Here is a 21,451-nt window from a genome sequence, read left to right as displayed (position 1 = left end):
GCCAAATGGGGCGATAGCTCCGGACATCGCAACTTCGGCGGCACACATAGGCAGTGAGTAACAGCGCCAGTTTATAAGTTTTTCTGATAAATAAAACCTTCAGTTGATAGTAGCGTTGGTATCGTTCCCTCTCTTTCTCTGTGCGTTAGTCTGCTTTAGGAAAAAGTTATTTCGATGAGTGAAGATCACCGTGGAGGTTAAGCATGTTTATGAGGGGCAGCCTAATACTACTATTAATTAAAGAGGACTTGTCATATTTTTAGCATAGTCGGGAAACGAGGCCCATCGGTATTAGAGGCTCCGAAAAAACGTTAGCCAAATATTACGCACAGAACATGGCACGGTATTCACAATAAATTATCAAAGTGAGCGAGAAATTGATATCTAATCCCTCGACATCTGATCGACGAAGCTGGAACATCTCTCGTAGAAGGCCTCCTATCAGCGATTAGCTGATTTAAGAGCAAACCTCATAAGCGCGAAAATGCACGTGACAGCGACGAGCGATACCATGAGCGACGAAACAGGGCGTTCGCGCGACGTGTCGCGTGCTCGTTTTCGCGCGATCGCTCAGTTCTCCCCATTTGGAAACCGTTGCTCATCGCGCGGAAGTGCTGGGCTCAAGCAACCAATAGCGAAAAACCGGAAAAGACAAAGACTAAATCGGTGCACGTGACCCTGCCCGAGTCACGTATGCGCAACAAAAAATAACGCAATGTTTACGCTAGTGCATATAAATAAAGTGCTGCAAGGCACTCATAAACACTTTCCGTTCCATTACACAACAATATATCTTATTTTTAAATTGCATACCGCTCACTACGCGTTTTTTTTTTTTTGGTGCGAGCAGATGGCCTCATGCCAGCAACAGTGGAGTTCGCTCATCGAAGCCGTCGCGTGAATGAGGTTTGCCTGCGCTAGCGACTGATCGCGCGAAGACGATCTACGTCGCGTCGCTCGTCGCTGTCGCGTGCATTTTCGCGCTTATGAGGTTTGGCCCTTAAACATGACTCGTTCGGTCATTACAGAGATCGCCGTAGAAGGCCACGACTTCTTCATATCAGACTGAAAAAGCCGTGCTTATTCAATGAAAAATAAAGAGAAAAGTGCTCAAGGTCACGAGGCACGCGTGACGTATTTTCTTCGCCCATGTCTTCCTGCCCTGCTTAGCTTGCAGCAGCTCCGTCAGGACAAAAGAAGAGAATGCTAATGCAGCGTGCGACTAATCTTTGTATCTTTCTTGGTATGAAGCGCAGCAACTCTTACACGGAAGACACAATCTTTGTACCTCCGCTCGTACTCGACGAACTCTTGAAGTTTCTGCAGCGTTGTACTTATGTCGCAATAAACTCTTTCGGTGAATATATCCATTTATTGCTTGAAAAAGTGTTTCAGGGTCACTTCTAGCGATTGCTTTAAAAGCAAGACTGTAACAATAGTAACAAATTTTTATACCACGGGAGCTCACAAGAATACCGTATTGTTTGTTTGTCTTTCTTTTTTGAACTCCAGAATATGCACGGTATGGCATTCGTGTCAACTCAATCAAGTGAGTACACATCAGTGATTTTATTTATTCTTGACTACGTTAAACGAGTAAATCCGTTTTAGTGTATCCTGGAATACCTACTGCATGTACTGCGGCGAAGGGCCGACTACATCATTAGTATGCTGCATTGAAGCTTGCAGAGAAAATGCCCCACATGACCCAAAACATAAAACAAGAAAAAAAGTATAAAAACGCGAAAAAAATACACAAAATATTTGCTGAACATCTTTCTGTAGTAGATGAAAGTTTCGTTGATGTAGCTCAAAAATTGTACGAGTTACTAAGTTCAATTTTTTGGTATGCTGACTGAATGTTCCATTATCCAATCATGTTACAATAAGATAGCACCTCCCTTTACAAAGTGTTCATACATACCAGCACCTGAAGCACAATTGAAAAGAAGAATTGTTACGCTTTTTACCCGTAGGTATTTTAACAAACAATACTAAATAGCAGCACAAAAAAAAACAGACACCGATATGTACCAATCAACAGGACACTAAAACACCCTAAACTGTAGCCTGAACCAACAAAATACATATTCCGAGAGAGCAAAAAGGCACAGCTTTGCGCCAAATGTGAAACAGTGAACGTCGTAGCATCAAATTGGAAGGTCCCGCGAGAAACGACATGCAGATAGAAACGTGGCACGCACAAATGACGCACAAAACGCACGCTCACAGCTACAGATGAACTCAATAAGCGCTTCAGTTGTCGCTTCGATGTGTCGAAAAAGCGCACACTTTTCACAAATGGAGACTGCAACAAGTGCAGTGACAATTTTGCGTCTGGTATATACAAAAGAATCTTTCCAGTGAAAGCTGCACGCCTATGATTGTCCACGCCGTGAGAATGGCGAGCGCATGCGTGTGCCTCCCCTCTCCTTGGGGCACGGAGGAAGGAAAGGTAAGGAGAGACCCTGACGTCACTCGTTGTGAAGCCGCGATGAAGCCTGAAGTCGGCCATATTGACTGGGCAAATTCTCCTCTCTTGTTTAGTTATGAATGCGAAGCAGAAGGCGCGACTCCCTCTCCGTCTCACAAAGCACGTGGCCTGCGCGCCGCGTGCGCCGGTGCTATCCGAAACCAACGGAACGGAGAACGGAACACGCGATCTTGCCGCGATACGATTGACGAAATCTCTGCGTATGGCTGTTGTACTCTTGCACTGCCGGCGTTTACGTTAAACACGGCAAGTTGCATGTTAAGCTTTTTTTATTTGATGTGTTCTTTGTGAAAATAATATGATTGATTGATATGTGGGGTTTAACATCCCAAAAGCACCGTATGATTATGAGAGACGCCGTAGTGGAGGGCTCCGGAAATTTTGACCACCTGGGGTTCTTTAACGTGCACTCAAACCTGAGCACACGGGCCTACAACATTTCCGCCTCCATCGGAAATGCAGCCACCGCAGCTGGGATATTTGTGAAAATAAAGATGATATTTCGGACATTGCCGCACGACAAACCAGGCACCAAAATTTGTACAGTTTCTTTCAGATCACTTTTTCCCCCTTTTGCGCTTCTCTTTAGGTTTTATGAAATTTTTGGTCAAGCTGTGGGCTAGACACAACGGTAAAAAAAGAAAATTGTCTTCCCTGCAATGAACCCGGAGGTCCGTAATTATGCCAGTAAAGTCGGCATCGGTGGAGCTGGTGTGCGTGGCAGCCCATTTATTTTGCGCCGGCCTCTTTTTTTTTGGGGGGGGGGGCCCTCTTTTGTCCGACGTGCACTGGTTCCTACGGATATCCCAAAGGCCATGATTTCATTAGGACGAAAGCAGCGAAGACCACACGAAAGTGCGTGGGAACACGTCTCCAGTGTGATTCACGCACACTAGTTAGTAGCTACGGAGAACGGAGACCACGATCGCGTTAGGGCGAAAGGTGGGAAAGTTGGCCGAAGGAATGCGTGAGAAAAGGTCTGCAGGAAGCTTCTCGCGTCGGCACAGCCGCCAAGGACGGCAGGGAAAGCCAGCCAAATGCGAGGGAAGATGTCTCCGGGATAAATGGCTAGTCATTAATAAAAAATAAAGAGAAGGCGCTTGTTTCTGTCTTCCTTATCTAGAACACAGCTCAGCGCCAACCACCAACCGGTAACTGTACAGGAACATGAAAATCAAGATTAGATTACAGTCTTAAAAGGGTCTGTGGACCGCGAATGCATCGTCCGTTGTCATAAGAAGCAACACCGCATAACTGTCACTAACCTTCGAGGCGTTCATTGAACGAATTCTTAAGCATAGTCTTTATCTTCTATGATGGGTTTTCAGCATAATTTTGAAGGACGCTGCAGATTCGGAGTTCGTTCCGTGGTTTCTAGTTCAGACACCTGGTTACAACCACCACCGGAGGAAAATCGCGTAGCTAACAATGTGGCACAAAGAATGGATGCTGTCGAACACCTGCAGTACGCCATGGTTAGGTGCGAGGCCCATAAAAACGCGCACACCGCCACTGGACCACCTGAACCATGCCGCACCGCACTACATCAACAATAAAAAAAACACCGCCCTTGTGCCTAGTGAATATGGCCGCGCGTGACGTAATTCCCGCCACATTTTTTACGCCCTGCGCCGGCTGGGCATGCCCTCTCCTTACTTTTCCTTCCTCCGTGCCGTGGGGAGAAGTACGTGGGGGAATGAGAGCCCGCGCTGCCGCGTTGTGAAGATTTGGCAAGGCGCGCTCACTGCGCCGTCACGCTGGTAATGCTGAAAGCACAATAGTTCCTTCCGAGATGCCCTTCGCCAGCGCTAAGTGGTATATATAAATAGCTTGCCGTTTAAACATTAAATGAGGCGCTCGTTCGTGGCTGCTTATTCCACTTTCGGCTTCCGTGGGAGACGAATGGGTTATGGCTCGCTCTGTGCGAGGTACTTCGGCGGCCGCTGCTGACCAAGGTGTCATGTTTCCTTCTGCACCATCGCATTACCGCTTTTTATTGTCTGCATTGCCGTCAGGTGGCAGCATGAAACAGTGCGTGTTTCTGCAGGATGATTTGGCAAAAAGACCATACTGGTTGAAAGACTTTTGGGCCCCGTTAGAAGAAGTGGTGCTCATCAAGACAATCACTGGCATCAAGCTTTCCAGATGAAACGCATCTGGCTCGTTAAGTTGCGAAGCAAGCATGACAAATAGGCCTAAAACGAGTGGACTTCAAGTCAACGGTGGCCTCTGTGCTATCATCGACTTTATCCAACAAGACGTCACCGTGAAAATCCACTGGGTTGGTTTTGCCGTCTTGAATGTGAGCATTCGACAAGCGTTTAGTGACTTTGGTAAAGTCCTGGAGGTGTCTAACGACGACTGGACCATCATGGTCTTCGAAAACGCGAGAAGGACGATGAATGTTGTGCCAATGAAAGTGAAAGAATGAGTGGTGCTAGACTTGCCACACCTTTTTTTTTTTAGTTTGGAGGGGGCACCGCTCTTTCCGTGGCCCCTGGTCGGGCGTCGCTCTGCCTAAGGTGCCACATACTAGGACATATATGACGTGACTGCCAGACTCCCCGCAGTGGTGTATGCCGAGCGTTTGGACATGAGAGTCAAGATTGCGTCAGGATTTATGCCAAAGTAACGAAGATCACGCTGTCAAGAGACGATGCCCAAGAAAATCTAATAGACGCCGAGGGGGCTAAGAAGTTGGTCTCTGGCAGCAACGCCATGAAACGCGGCGCAACGGTTGAGGCAACTGGAGAAGAGACAGCTACACGCCAACGCAAGACGACAAGGACTGCATGAAGCGAGCAGAGGAGTTGGCCGCAACAGGCGGCCAGCAGGACATTCAAGAAACGATCGAGGAAGACATGGGTACCAGTGGGGAGATTAGTAAACCAGAAACCAGCGCAAAGTATACACAAGCGACTATGGGACATGGCAAGCGTATCCGAGGGGAAAGCACGGAACGCAACCTTAAACGCCCGAAGCATCTGTTGCATCGCGTCACGGGTGCTAAGACTAAAAAAATATGCCCTCGAAACCCGGTCGGCGTCATTGTCACCAGTTCAGGGACAGAATCGAGACGCGTAAGAAGCCGGTGTTTCTGCTGCACGGTATACAAGACACGGTAAGCGCAGTATTGTAGTTTAATCCTTATCATCAACTAGGGCTAGAATGACTGCCTCTTTACGCATTGGCATGCTGAAAATGCGTGGTCGAGGAGCATGTCGCAAACAGTACCAGTGGAAACGCATGATGCAAGAAAGACCTTGACTTGCCCGTGGTCTAGGAGACTAAAGTTAGCACTGAGGACGTGACTGATAGCTTGGTATAAGAATTTTCATTGCCGTACAACGCATGTGTAAGTCATGCGGTGGGAGCATCAGCTGGATGTAATATTTTAAATGTGAAGCATTTCTTAGCAAACTTCGGCAACTTTGAGTGTATCTATCTATCTATCTATCTATCTATCTATCTATCTATCTATCTATCTATCTATCTATCTATCTATCTATCAAGCCACCTACGACTTTTAGCTTTCCTGGCCATTTCGATAATGATATTGATACCAAACTTGGTATGGCATTACATGACTGTTTGAAGATCATATTTGACTACTAATAACATGAAAATCAAGACATGTACGTCTTGAATGTCTTAATTCACATTTCATAGTCCCGCACCTCTTCCGATGGTTTGAACCACATGGCATTTGCAAAACTGGTGTGGTATGACATTATTGCATGCCGAACACAAACGACCGACCATAACATAAAAATCATGACATGCGAGTCATGTAACAACATGACGACATGCCACACTCAAGATGCGTTCGCGGCCACTTCCATAGAGTCAAATATACCAAATTCGGTATAACGGTATGTGAATGGATGACGAAGGAATGATACTGGTGCAAATATGATACACATGAGATACGTGTAATGTAAAAACATGACTACATGCTACGCACATGATGCGCTCGCGGCTGTTTCGCTAACTTCACATGTTCCGAACTCGGTATTACGTGACGCGAACGGATGACATAGGTAAATGACACATACAAACTTGATAACCATGACATGCGTGTGATGTAATAACATGACTACATGGCACACTCATGATGCGCTCACGACCATTTCGCTTGCTTTATATATGCCACATTTTGTATTACGTGACGTCAATGGATGACGAAGGAACGTGATTGGCGTAAGCATGATAATCATGAAATTTGTGTCATGTAAAAATATGACTACATACCATAGTCAAGGCGCCAATATATTTCGACGTGACGTGGTGCGCGTGCTAGCCGGCGTTCATTTCATCGCGTCACGCTGGCGTTGCCAGCGAGGCGCCGGCCTTGTCATACACTCGCAGGCGCGCGCCGCACTGCACTGCTTTGACGCATGAGCGTTTCAGCGCGTCCAGCGTGTCCAGCGTCCCTCCATCACGAAAAGAGGGAGACGCAGTGTTGTCTGGGTAACGAACGCATCGGCACGAAATGCACCATGTCGAATTTCGCGCTGGTTGCCGTCGGGCCGCGCTGACGAACTCTGGTCGTGCAGGTCACGGCTGGCGTCAGACTATGGAGTGCTCACGTTTTGCTAACGTAGCGTCACTGTGCCCAGCGTGCACGCACACAACGCTACAATGGAGTATATTGCGCCCTTCATGATGCGCTTGCGGCCTTTTTGCTAACTTCACATATAGCAAATTTAGTGTTACGTGACGTCGATGGATGACGAAAGTATATGACTGGTGCAAACATAATATTGCTAACAAGCGTGTCATTTAAGAAAATCACAATATACCACGCTCATAGCGTGCTCGCGGATGTTCCGCTACCTCCACATGCACTAAAGTCGGTAACACGTGACTTGAATAGATGACGAAGGTAAACGAACCATCCAAACATGATAATTATGAAAAGTAAGTCATTTACGGCATCATTTATCTCCACCTTGTAACGTTGTGTTTATTTCAAAGTAGCTTTATCAACATTCTTCATTTGTGCTTCTCATAACATCAATTCCCACTGTACGTGGGATCTGCCAGTTTTTTAATATGAACTCTCTTGGCATTGTAGTAGAAGAGCTGACAAGCCGCTTACATGGTTGTTTCCTTTTATATGACTTTTGCTTAGGGAACAAGAAATTTATAGTTATCTGTATACGGACGCACAAATTTGAGAGACAGATGTATGTTTGTTTTCTCGTGGATTGCAAGCGTACTTTGAGTGTCAGAGATGTGTGATTGTGTTGAGCAACTTCGATTGTGCTCTTGCCCAAGAAGACCATACGTATACTGCTAAAGTAGGCGATGAAAGCGTTGATTTGCTTAGAGATAGCCCTAATAAGGTATTTTGCTGTGACGTGGCTTTGTTAGCGAAGGGTGGTAGTCGCCAACACTTCACACGTTTTCAAGGCTCTAATCACGTACGACTAGATCAGGCATATGTTTGTTCTGAGATTATACCTTTATGTCTTAGCTATGACGTTTATGCTGTTTCCTTCAGTGATCATTGCTAAGTCTCGCTTGAGATAGGTCAAAAGTGCAAAAAAAGAAAGGTTGTATTGAAAACATGGAAAGGGAACACTAAGATAATTACGCATGAATGGTTTGTTATTATTACAATGAAGGAAATCGAGATTTTTTTTCAATAACGCAGAAAGGAGTGCGATGGAAATTGGGAATCGTTCAAGGAAAGGATAAAAATGAAGGCATTAGAGTGTGGTTGCCACAGGCAGTATTAAGCTCGAAAACAGAAACGTGAGCTCCGGGTGGAGCTTAATGATTTGATGAAAATTCAAACAGAAAAGCCGGGTTTATTTACATATCAACTTCAGGTTGTCAAAAGCAAAATTGAATGTCTTGGAAGAGGAGAAATATAAAGGGGCAACTATACACGCTAGAGCTGAGAAATAAGTCGTGGGTGAAGCCCCAACAAAGCGAGCCTTATCAGGTGAGAAGGCATACGCTCGAGCTCACGAGATACAAGAGACAGAATTGAATGGTAAAATATTGCGAGAACATAAAGATTTCATAAAAGCTTTTGAAAGCTACTCTCAGGATTTGTTTGCTTATTGTGAGCCAAAAGAGCTGGGTTTCGCAGATGGGTTCTTGATAGAAATGCCGACACTTAATGCTAAGGGCACCAATCTATTATAAATGTCTATTAGTATAGGGGAAATAAAGAAAGCTATCGAAGTACTTGGTATGGGCAGGTCACCCTGTCCAGATGGCATTAATGCCGCCTTTTACAAGGTGTTCAAGGAGGGCATGGCCGCAGCAATGCATGAGGTTTTTTCAGAGTCTTTAGCTCAAGGGACTCTGCCTCTATCGTTTAATCGTACGCTCACTGTGCTGATTCCTAAAGAGAAAGAGCAACATGTCTTAGGCAAAGTGACAGCATACAGGCTGATCATGCTACAAATGCAGATTGTAAGGTGCTCATGAAAGTGCTGGCTATGAGGTTGAAAGGTGTTATACACAGGTTGGTTGGGCCACATCATACTTGTGGCATCAAACGTAGGAGCATATTCACGAATATTCATGTCACCAGAAACATTTTGGAGTATTGTGGTGATGTACTTTTGAAAGAACCCTGGTTAAAAATTGATCTAGCAAAGGCTTTCAACATGCTTCCGCACAATATACTCGTCACGCTAGCTGAGTACGATGGTCTTGGTACGATCATATGTAAATGTATTAGATTGGTATACAAACGTTCAACCACAAATTTAATTGCGAATAGAGAACTCTACCAACGCACACAAGTACTTTCCTCCGTGCGCTAGGAGTGTCGTATAGGTCCACTAGTTTTCCCTCTATTTTTGGAACCACTATGCAAGAAAGTGATTCACCACGCAGGTATTATTAGTTTCAGGTTGCAGTCATGGGAAGTACGTGTTTCGGCATATAAGACAATATTGTCTTTGTTGCTGTTGAATGAGCGTGCGTACCTTCGTTATTGGGAATCACTGAAAGGTTTTGCTGCACGAGTGGAAGTTTATTGAACCACAAAAAGCGTTGGTTTATGTCTTGGTATTTCGGACCTCACGTCAAGTTTCTTTGGAAAAATTCAGTGGCTCACGACACCTATGGTCGTTACCTTGAGGTACCATTGGACAAGCATCAAGACAGTTTTTGCCTGAAAAGATGAAGGAACTGCGCGTGACCGCCGAAGGATGGGGTGGTTGTGACATCAATTTTCTTTCAGTCAGCTGTATGTAACGTGTTTCTGGTTGCTAACATTATGTACCTTTTACAAGCACTTAGTTGTACGCGTGAAAGCATCCATAAGATTAGCAGGATATTCACTACACTACGTTCATTTGGAGGAAGCACACATCTAGACCAAACTTGGCTCGGTGTGTTAAGCAAGGAGGGCTGTCTTTGTGCCATTTATTTCTTAACCAAGTGATCTCACTGTTACGTCCTACTGGCCAAAGGCCGGCAGCGGAGTAATGGAAGCCAGTCGATGGGCAAGGCAAAAGTCGAGCATTTATTTTCTAGCTCGGAAATATATAGGAACGCAAGAGGAGGGAGAGCAGGAAAAAGTTACAATGGCGCATGCGTCGAGGGCATCATTTGGCCCGACTTGTTACCTACAGCACTTTTCCCCCTAGTATCTGTAGTGCTCCACGGGCTTTTTGGTTCTTGTGGACTGACGTAGCTCAGGAACAGCGCTTTCGGAAAGGTCATCAGCTTGGCGTTTCTGGGCATCCTTGGTTGTTCGAGGCTGTGCCTCAGAATATGGTTCTTCTGGAGTTGATATTTCTCTGCTTGCATCGGTGTCAGATGAACGTTTTCGTACTTTGTCGACATGACGTCGAACGACGCCGTCCTCCGTAGCTATAGTGACGACACATGCTGTACTCGTTGTTTTTTTTTTTTTTTGCCTGGCGTCCACTTGCCGCCTATATCGTAATTGCGCACATAGATGGCATCTCCAGCGGCGCAGTACCAACTAGCGGACTCAGCCGCTGGATTTTTCGGCAATTCGTGGCTTTTGGGAGAAAAGCAAATATCAGTCTATTACCCAAACGATAGCCTAAATGTAGTTCAGGCGTCGAAGACCCCGAAGCCTGTGGTGAATTCTAGTAATTGCAAAAAATAATTGACTGAGCCATCGACATTTCTAATCCGGTCATTCTCTTCAGCCCATCCTTAAGAGTTGGCACGGTGCGTTCGGCAAGCCCATCGCTTTGAGCGTGGTAAGACGGGGTACGAATGTGCATGATTCCATTTTTCTGCACAAATTGTGCAAATTCTGCCCCAGTGAAGGTTGTGTCGTTGTCGGCTCCTATGGCGTGTTGTAACCCAAAGCCACTGAACAAGATTTGCGTAGCATCTACCATTGCAATAGCGGTTGCTGAAGATACAGAAACGGCTTCTGTCTAATTGCTGTGTGCATCCTCGATTACCAACAGCATCTTGTTTGCAATAGGACTTGCGTAATCTGCGTGCAACCGCGTCTACCTCTCCCGCGCAATTGACCAAGTGACGCAGTGCCGTTCCAGGGGCATCTTGAACAAACTTGTTTCGGCGTGTTAAGCAAGCAGGGCTGTCTTTGTGCCATCTGTTTCTTAACCAATTAATCTCACTGTTACGTTCTACCCGCCAAAAGCTGGCAGCGGACACATGTAAATCAGTCGATGAGCAGGGCGAAAAGTCTAGCATTTATTTTCCAGCTAGTAAATATATAACAATGCGAGAGAAGAGACAGAAGGTAAAAGTTACAATGGCGCATGCGCCGAAAGCATCATTTGGCCCGACTTTTCATCGGAAGCACCCACGTTTCATGCTAATAAGAGACCAGAGAGACGCTTTTTGGGGTTTTTTTTTTTGAAACAACGTTATTGCACCACATGCCCGATTTTTTGTATCTTTAAAAAGGGGAGGACAACACACCTTGTCACCGTTCTTGCGCAAAATGGTGTTCTCATATGATTTCTCAAGGGCAAGTTTTTCGATAGATTAGCTAACTAAGGTAAAAGAAAGCACCTCATGAAAGACCTAATACGGAATGTTATTATGCCCCTTTGCCGTTCAATGTGTAAAATATCATATGGGCAAGACGCACTAAAGCAAGTGAAAAACTTGTGGACACCACCCAATGTTAAATCTATCTGTTTCAAGCTTCATACGGGAACGTTGCCAGTGAAAACGTGGCATAGAAAGACAGGGATGTATGCGCCATGGGGAAGCAGCTGTCTCCTGTGTACCAAACCTGAAACCATTGAACATGTGTTTATTGATGCTAAGAATGCCGTTTTCGCTTCGGACATTTCACAGAGGACTTTAAAAGAAATATACCTGTTTCTCCACATGGAATCTGTTTTTTGCATTGTGAGAGTTCTGTGCAACATTTCGACGTTATTCTCTTACTTGGCCTTCATTCAGTTTGGCGTAGTATGTTATCGTACAGACACTGTGATGTAAGAGTTTCATCCGTTCATGAGTGTTTTGTGGAAGCTGCTGTCAATGTGCGAGATGTGCATAAGACTATCGACTGCGTTAAAAATGTGATGTCTTTGTTTGATGCGTTAACATACATTAAACGCGTGTGATGTCTGATTATTATATTAACTTGACCTGTAGTCGACAAGGCTTTTTTTGGTTTCATATATATAGGTGCGTATGCAAATACGGTGAATATCAGTGGCGACGTTGACGCCGGCAGCAAAATCCAGCCGAAAGCGTCCATATTTATTATTATTATTTATTTATTAAGTACCTGCTTCGCCATGAAGGAATACAGCAGGGAGGGTACAGTACATATGATCAAACACATAAAAAAACATTCATAAAGCATGAAAAAAATTATCACTTGAATCAATAGAAACTATTTCCGGTGGCAAAGTGTTCCATTCTATTATAGTGCGGAAAAAAAGCGCAGTGAAAATATGATATGACAGCTTTCGCAAGAAAAGTCTTGACATTTTAATGAGTTTTTTCTTCTGTGTGGAAATCTGAGCTTATCTGTACTAAACTTTCCCGTATTGCAAGTGTCCTATCACTTCTACGTTTTCTTTTGCCACAAAAAATAAAGTTTTATTGTATAGTTCTCTATATTCATTTGCATTAGGTTAGTGCTTTGTGAAATGGGGCACCACAACTAAAGAGATTTCAGGCTGAATGTATTGATTGGTTTATAAGTGGGGTTTAGCATTCAAAAACACCACATGATTATCAGAGACGGTGTAGTGGAGGGCTCTAGAAATTTCGACCACCTGGGGTTCTTTAATGGGCACCCAAATCTGAGCACATGGGTCTACAGTATTTTCGCCTCTTTCGATGATGCACCTGTCGGGGCCACGATTCAATGCCGCATTCTGTGTGTCAGCAGCCAAGTACTTTTGCCACTAGACCAGCATGGTGGGGCAGGCTGAATATATTGATTTACACAAAAAAAACTGCGCCTAAATGCAGGTGTTCCATGTGATTAGCATGTAGCATAGCGCTAGTGGTGGCCAGCCGGCTAAAGAAAAAGGTGACGAGCGCTGGTGGCTCGTGGCGCGAGGCGGCTGGAACATTGGTACTTCCAGCTGGCTGGACGCTACAGCCATTGCTCTACTTCCGTAGGTCACTTCCTCCTGCACGTGTCGTCTGCTCATTTAACCTGCGACGACTGCACGTATACGTCGGAAATGGTCACGCCGCAACTACAATTGGTGACCACGGACACATGGACAAGCAACCTGCGCAGCCCATGTGCTCAGATTTGGGTGCACGTTAAAGAACCTCAGGTGGTCGAAATTTCCGGAGCCCTCCACTACGGCGTCTCTCATAATCATATGGTGGTTTTGGGACGTTAAACCCCACATATCAATCAAATCAAGCAACCTGCGCAGCACAATTGCCCCCGAGCTCGGTGGCCATGTTCCAGCCAGCGCAAGCCTGGCAGCCGCTATTCGACCAGCCACTGCCACTATTTCGGACCTCTCGCCTAGACTCTTGACTCGAGGAGCTCGCAGTGGCCTTGGATCGCAACGGCATCAGGATCCAATAGTTCATGCACGAGGTATTGTAATACCATCTTCCACATGACCTCAAACACCACCTCCCATACTTCTTCTGAAGCCCTTGCCCGTACGATGACTTGTGAGATTCCGTGCTCAAGTTTTACGGCATCAAACAGGATACTCCTATCAAAAACGACACAACTGCATCTGGATAATCACCTTCCCGAATGCCTCTCGCCCCGCACCCAGTCCAGATCACTCCCCTGCCAACAACTGACCACACAGATGACGGAGGCCACCGTTCTGCGTCCGTAAATTTGTTCACGGAGAGACCCTCACGCCCGCAATGCACGGCCTCTGCCTTTGATGTTCCGGTTCTGACACCATAAATTCTCATCTCTTTCCGTCACAGATTCGGCGCCTGCCACTGCCCCATGCACCATCAGATTCACTACAGAAACCTAATCGGCTGTACTGTCTGCCCCAGGTGATTCGACGGCGTCAGCCTGCCCGGCTTACCTGCCTGCAGACTCGACGCCTGCCCCGGCACCTGTGGAGGCCCGCAACACCGCTCAGATTACGGACACTTGGTTCCCTCTCGCGCTGCTCGCCGTGATATTTAACAACACCTTGGGCCCTGGCACTCATTCACCCGAAGACGGCCTTCCCATTCATGGCTTCACCTCTAACACCTCAAGTACCAACCAGGGTTTCCTTGACTTGCCTGCGAGGATTTCCTGTCACAATTCCGAGAAGCCAAGTCCCACGTTCTGTGACCAACCCATAACACCGACACTATCCAGTCTCGTGGACAGCCACATCTCATTACATCTGTCGTCTTGTCATCAAGTCAGGCGAGGCAGCATCACATCTCTGTACAGCGCACGACTCATGCTCCGCCCGAAACAGACAGCGCATTGTCGACAGACGCGCTGTTGTTGGAGCTCCATTAGCCGCAACGCACGACGTTTAGTGTTACGCTCACTACGGCGTTGGCACCTCTTCCACCAATAACATTTACAACGCTCCCCTCGGCTTTGCTGGCTGCTGCTAGCGACACGATGTCATCGGTTTCCTTGCCCGCTGCGTGGCTCCTAGTGCCACCCACCGCAACTGTCAGACTCTTCCGTACGCCTTCCACACTGACGACCTTCGTACTTCCCAATGGACGCATACAGGAACTTCCCCACCTGTACATAGTGTCTATATGTTTTTTCCTACCTCTTTTTCATTCATATTTTTATCGCATAACACGCTAGGCGGAGATCCCATGTGAAGTAGCCCTAGTCGTGGCCAGTCGGCTAGAGAAAAATATGACGAGCGCTGGTGGTTCGTGGCGCGAGGCGCCGAGAATGCTTGTACACTTCTGGCTGGCTGGACGCCACAGCCACTGCTTTTCTTCGGCAGCTCGCTTCTTGTACGTCTAGTCGGTCGTTTCATTAAACCAGCGACAACGGCACGTCTACGACAGGCAACGTCACGTCGCTACAAGCATATCAGAGTGATTTTGAAGCGCTCCTCTTACAACAGATATCCGGCATGTACAATTCAGTTTAAATGAAGTGATCTCATACTTTTCAGAAGACGCGTGTATAATTAATTGCTGATTTAGCATGTTTTACGCCATACACTTTCCTCTATACACAAGAGCCACTGGAGGTTGGGAATTCCCTTACGCACGTACTAACTACGGTCCACAAATTATGTGCTACTAACTGCCACGAACATTAAATCGTTGCCTACAATAAAAATATTTGTACTGTTTCCTACAATAAAAATATTTGTACTGTTTCTTTCATACGAAATGTGTGTTTTTATGTTGTGTAATGACTGCTGCTGTTGCTAAGTTACCTAATGCTGCAAAAGCCTCTGTCGGGCCTTGAAAGGCTACTCCCCAGGCCCCATAACGAACGCTGGCTTAGACACAGTTGAATAGATGCAAACAACGAGCGTGCGAACGCGTACAAGCGTTACTTTCGCATCCACGGCTGTCGTCTGCTCGACGCGCTGACCGCGGGGACACGAATGCGGGCGAAATGGCAGCACAGTAGCCCCACATCTCGTTGCAATTCACGGGGAAAGAAATGAAAAAAAAAAGACGCGCACATTCTCTTACTGCGTCTCATTATTTATCTCAAAATGTATGGATGTTTTCAAGGAAGAATTTGCATAAGCTACGCATGGCGCGTTAAAGTATTTCGCTATGTCACGTGCCACTGCTGCAAACGTCAGAGCTATAGTGATATTTTAGTTCACTACAGTCAGAGCGCCGTCATCTACGTAAAGGACCAATATCACTACACTGCCGCGTACGTAGGGCAATTCATACGTGCACGTCATGCCCTAATTTTCTGTGCGCGCACCCGCGAAAGAAGGAGGAGGAGAACAACTTTATCCTAAGAAGGAAAGGTGAAGTGGTGTAGTGTTAAAGGAGACTACCCTGCGAAGGTCTCCCCTACCGACTTGGCCCAATCCAGGATCTGGTCCTGGACCTCGCGTGCCGAGCTGCACATAGCAGCCTCCCAGTGCTCTTTACTAGTATTATGTATATAACGAAGGGGGAGGAGCGCTCATCTTGAAAGTAGACCTATTTCTGCAGTGCGTAGCGTTGAAAATTTTAGCAGACGTGCCCATGAACGCCCCAATGCGCTTGTCAGCTCAAAATTGACAAACCTGGTGAGTGGCCGTTTAACGGCTTTTTTGCTTTCACCCCTCAGCATTACCGTTGTGAGTTTTGAAATGTCTCCTCTAATGTTGAAATAAAATTGCATTATATTAAAATTGACTTGACATTATCAAAAGTAATGAAAATATATCTGAAAGCTCTGAGATATAAAGATTTTTTTTACATGGGAGTGCCACTGGGAAAACTGGCGTCACAAGTGGCGCTTGTGCAATCGCCAAGTTTCTTCTCCTCTTGGCAATTTTTGCGTTTTCTTCACTTTGTCAATAGGTAGGGTAGCTAGTTGATAGGAGCGCCCGTATTTCGAAAATCTTGTTTGGTGCCAAGCGGTTCCCGGTGACACATGTTCTCTCGGTGCGCTCATGATAGAGTCAATTCCCATGTTAACACAAGTGAAGCCCTTAGTTGCGGAAGAGCGTTCCTAATAATGTCCGTGTGGCCGAGCCTCAGCCAGCAACCTTGCAGGTTCTTCAAATAGGTTTTTAAATACAAAGCATTTCTTCGCGAACTTCAGTGGGTTTGACCATATCTATCTATCTATCTATCTATCTATCTATCTATCTATCTATCTATCTATCTATCTATCTATCTATCTATCTATCACTATCTGTCTGTCTGTCTGTCAGTCTGTCTGTCTGTCTGTCTGTCCGTCTGTCTGTCTGTCTGTCTGTCTGTCTGTCTGTCTGTCTGTCTGTCTGCCTACGCGCGTACGACTTTTAGCTCTCCTGGCCGTTTGCATAATGAATTCTGCATCAAAAAATGGTGACGCATAATATGACTGCATGACGAGCGTAAGTGATTAGACACAACGTAAACATCACCACATGTATGTCCTGACTGCCATGATTTACATGTCATGGTCTTGCTGCTCCTGTGGTGGTTTCGTTCACATGACATAATGCTAAGGTACGGTATGACAGGACTGTATGGCGAACATAAGTGACAAGCCTCACGTGGAAATCATGGCATGCATGTCATGCAAGAGCATGACTACATGCCATGCTCATGATGCGTTCGCGGTCGTCTCTCTAGCTTCGCATACACCGAATTTTGATTTACGTGACGTGAATGAATGACGATGGTATATGACTTGTGCGAACATGATAATCATTATATGCGTATCATGTAAGAACATGACTACATGCCATGCTCTTGATGCGCACGCGGTCGTTTCGCTAGATTCGCGTATGTCTAATTCGGTATTACTTGACGTGAATGAATGAAGAGCAAACGTGCTAGGCACAAACATGATACTCGTAACTTGGAAGTCATGTGCGGCATAATTTACATCCACCTCGTAACGTTGTACTGATTTAAATGTGACAATTCAACCTTCCTCATTCGTGTTGCGCATATCATCGACTGCCACTTTACGTAGGATCTACCAATGTTCTTGTCACTTCATCCTTTACTACTTTCTTTTGTTTTCGTTTTCTTTTTTTTCAGCCCTGGCCCGATCGAAACCAAAATGGTGTTCAGAGAGGAAATGAGCTTCGAGATAAAGACAATGGTAAGGCTGGTAAAACCTACCACTCAAGATTCGGTATTATATTTTGATTGATTGAATGATATCTGGGGTTTAACGTCCCAAAACCACCATATGATTATGAGAGACGCCGTAGTGGAGGGCTCCGGAAATTTAGACCACCTGGGGTTCTTTAACGTGCGGTATTATATTTTGATTACGTCGTTAATTTATAAAATTCCGGCTTCAGAGTGCCTCTGTCTCAGCGCTTTTTTTTCACTTATCAGGATAGTTTCACCTTTGAGGGATAAACTGTGGATGCCTTCATCGAAAAGTAGCACCCGTTGAAATTCACAAAATTTCCTAATTCATGACTTTGCTTCCGCAATCAGCAATCATTCTGAAATCAACACTATGTTTCTGAATTTCATCAAGGCATTTAATGAACTGTCACATCCAAAACTACTACTTAATGTCTCGCACATCTTGAAGAATAGTATAATTTGTAACTAAATATAGGCTTACTGAACTTCTAGAAAGCGGTGTGCATCGTTGACTCAAGCTACTTCAACCATGCTTCCGGTTTCTTCAGGAGTATTTCAGAGGTGCGTGTTAGGACCATTCATAATTTTACTCTACATCAAAAATATTGCTGACAATTTAAGTCTAAAGATTAGGTTGTACGCAAATTTAAACTGGCGTGGCTCAGTGATAGAATACTGGGCTGGCACGCAGGGGACCCGGTTACGAGCCTAACTGTGTCCCTGTTGTTTTTCATTTACTTATTTTTTTTCTCGCACGCGATAGTGATTAAGCGAACCGGTGGTGGTGGCCAACCATGGCATCAAGGAGAGAGAGAGAACATTTTATTATGTACGTATAATCAAAGCATGTGGGAGGGAACTCTAGTCTATGTTACCTATGATGACCTCGGCGACGAGCCAGACTCATTAAACCAATTGGCCCTGGCGGATCACGGGAGGCCGGTCACAGAGTGCATCGTCCCACAGCTCTTTGGTAAGGATGAGGCGCAGCATAAAGGGAAGGCGAGGAAATAATTTTGTGGCGCACTCTACCATGACATCAAATACCGCTGGAGAGCTGCCACAAACCGGGCAAAAGTCTGTATAGCACTCAGGATGAAATTTATGCATGAAGATGACAATGGGGTTGCACTCTCAGGGGAGAAGTTAGAGCGCCAAACGCGTTGATCATCTCATTGATTGAATAGCGAGAGCGCGATGCACACTACCACAAAGAGGTGACGTGACTCCACTAGCCATCTGCTTTATTCAATGTCACACCTTTACTAGTCCGCTTCTGTTAGATGTTCAGCACAGGGCGTAGTTTGGGGGATAATTATGGTGCTCCGCGGAAAAAAAAACCACGAGATAAACACTGTCGTGCAGCTCAAGTCAATGCTGGCCGCATTGTATCACAGGTCAACGATGTTTCGTGCCCACCAGAGGTTTGCTGAAGCATACAAGACATACACAAACAGGTCGCTCGCAGGTGCTACGCGTAATAGAACAATTTAATGTAAAATGAATGCGATTAATTCAAAACTCACTTAGCTGAAGCGCTGCGGTCTGCACTTTTCAACATGTTCAATGTGTTGTTAAGCTCATCTGGAAATAAGGACTTGCTTTGCCGGCCCAATTCGTTTGTACAAAATTGTCAAAACCAACTCTGATACAAGATAAGTGAAGTTCAACGTCCTGAAACCCCTATATATTTATGAGAGATGCCTAGTGGAGGGCTCCGGAAGCTTCGACCACGTGGGGCTGTTTACCGTACACCGAAATCGGAACAAACGGGGCTACAGCATTTTCGCTCCCATCGAAAATGCAGCCACCGCTGGCGGGGTTCAGTCCCGTGATCCGCGTGTCAGCAGCGGAGTATCTTCGCCACTATAGACTACCGCAGCGGGGCGTGAAAACCTTTTGAGAGTTACTTTAATGAACCTATTTGCGCAGCGCAAGAATACTAGTAGGTACGACGTAACTACTCGTAGTCTTGCGCTGTGCAAATATGTTGATTTTCAATCACCAACTAGCCCAAGCATCTGTCTTAAGAAGTTACTTTAATGAGTGTACAGTAAAATACCACTTGAGATAACTATTCACTTATACAAACTTTTTGTAACAGCGGAAGCGCTATTGGGCGGGGTGCTAACATGTTTCAGTATAACAAAACTGGTACGAAGTGCATTTCCATTCCAGGCCTATATCCAGTTAGACCATCCAAGGCCTCTCACGTCATATTAATCATAAACTCTCTGAAAGACCAGGCACGTACGGACAGCGCTTCGTCTTTTGAGGACTTAGCCTCTGGTGACTATCGCGTTCAGACATGCACCACTCTGTTCAAACGAAAAATTGTAGCGAGGGTCCCACCTCAAATAAAAGAAGAGAAAGAACTAGCCCTTGTCGAGGAAGCACAAACAATTTCAACAAATGACGCACTGGTAATATTGGAGAAAGTGAAGCCCTTTTTTTTTTGCCGAACAAAGTGTTGTCTTGAAGAAAGCATAAGGGTCAGTGCCTCAGTAATTCATTGAACACTGCAGTCCTATGTAGACTTGTGTAGCAAAGGATTACTAACATTTTGAAAACATGAGAATAAGCAGAAATTCACATTAAAATAAGCAACATTGCAAATAAAATGGTCCAGAATTCACTTCAACGAATGGTGTTTTCCGTAGCTCTTGATGCGACATAGCTATTCCACTTCAGCGAACTTTCACTTTAACAAACTTTCTTCTGCATTGCCTTCAAATTTGCTGAATTTAAATTTTCCTGCATTGCATTTAGGCACGTAAAACCTCAATATTTTGAAATATTTTGCCAAATATATGTATGCGTAATCCTCTAAGCTGACGGAACTTTAGCAAAAGCACAGCTGTGTCCGCTCAGCTGTGGTGCAAAGCCAAGAAAATGGTGTTGTTTTTTTTTTCATGAAGATATAATGTTGTAACGTTGAGGCAACTCCATTTTCTCCTGACTTCGTTGCCACTAAGTGGCAGTTTTCCGCATTTCTAAGTTTTGTATATTGTTGCGGTGAATTCGCAAGGTATCCCTAGCGGGACCATCTCTTAGTGCGAAGCGCGAGCGATGTGCATAAGCTGCGGACGCTGAGCCAGTTCGAATATTTCTGTCTTTACCGGCTGCCTGCCTACTACTAAACGCTTTTGCAAAGTCATGGAGGTGCTGGGAAGTTAAATCTAAAACTTCAAAGCCAGCAGCTGCCAGCTGAATCGACAATGTCTGATCAGACCACCGAGCAAGGCGCTGCCCCAGTAAAACTGAGCCCAGTATCCACTGGTCATCGAGCCTACCACTATGTGCTTATGGGATCTCCCCTTCTTCAGCGGCACCGAGCACTAAGATGTGGTAGACGTGCTGCTGCTGTTTCAAAAGGTATGCGCCGTGAACAAGTGAGGCGACCCCTCGAAATCGCAGTATGTCCCATTTTACCTCAAAGATGTAGCCGGTGGTTTGGTGTACTCAAACCACAGTGCTGAATTTGCCAGTTCGGCTGCTTTTAGGACCACCCTTGCACCTATGTTTGATCGCCCCTCAGTGCACAAGCTTCGTGCCAAACAGTGCCTACGCGGACATGCGCAAAGGCATGGTGAAAGGGTGACAAGCTATATCGAAGATGTCATCGATCGATTTGTACCGGCGCTTGAATCAGAGATCACCGAACAAGACAAGATCAGGCTTACCTTGAAAGGCATAGATGATATTACCTTTTGAATGTTACTGGTGGAGCGCCCAAGTACCGTGTCCGAATTTGGGACCTTGTACCAGAGCTTGGAAGAACATCGCGAGCAACGTGGATCAGTTCGG

At 45.6% G+C, this 21,451-nt stretch overlaps 1 protein-coding gene across 1 annotated transcript in view; it reads left to right on the top strand.

The window, feature by feature from the left end:
• Positions 1-21,451, top strand: part of LOC119168980 (3-oxoacyl-[acyl-carrier-protein] reductase FabG) — a 135,294-nt gene that overhangs the window by 112,697 nt on the left and 1,146 nt on the right. The window contains exons 7-8 of the mRNA XM_037420158.2: positions 1,513-1,549; positions 17,582-17,645. Coding sequence (XP_037276055.2) covers positions 1,513-1,549; positions 17,582-17,645 — 101 coding nt within the window. The remainder of the gene's footprint in view (positions 1-1,512; positions 1,550-17,581; positions 17,646-21,451) is intronic.

This window comes from Rhipicephalus microplus, chromosome 3 (assembly GCF_043290135.1).
Source record: "Rhipicephalus microplus isolate Deutch F79 chromosome 3, USDA_Rmic, whole genome shotgun sequence".
Classification (NCBI taxonomy): domain Eukaryota; kingdom Metazoa; phylum Arthropoda; class Arachnida; order Ixodida; family Ixodidae; genus Rhipicephalus; species Rhipicephalus microplus.
This window is presented reverse-complemented; position numbering and strand designations above follow the sequence as displayed.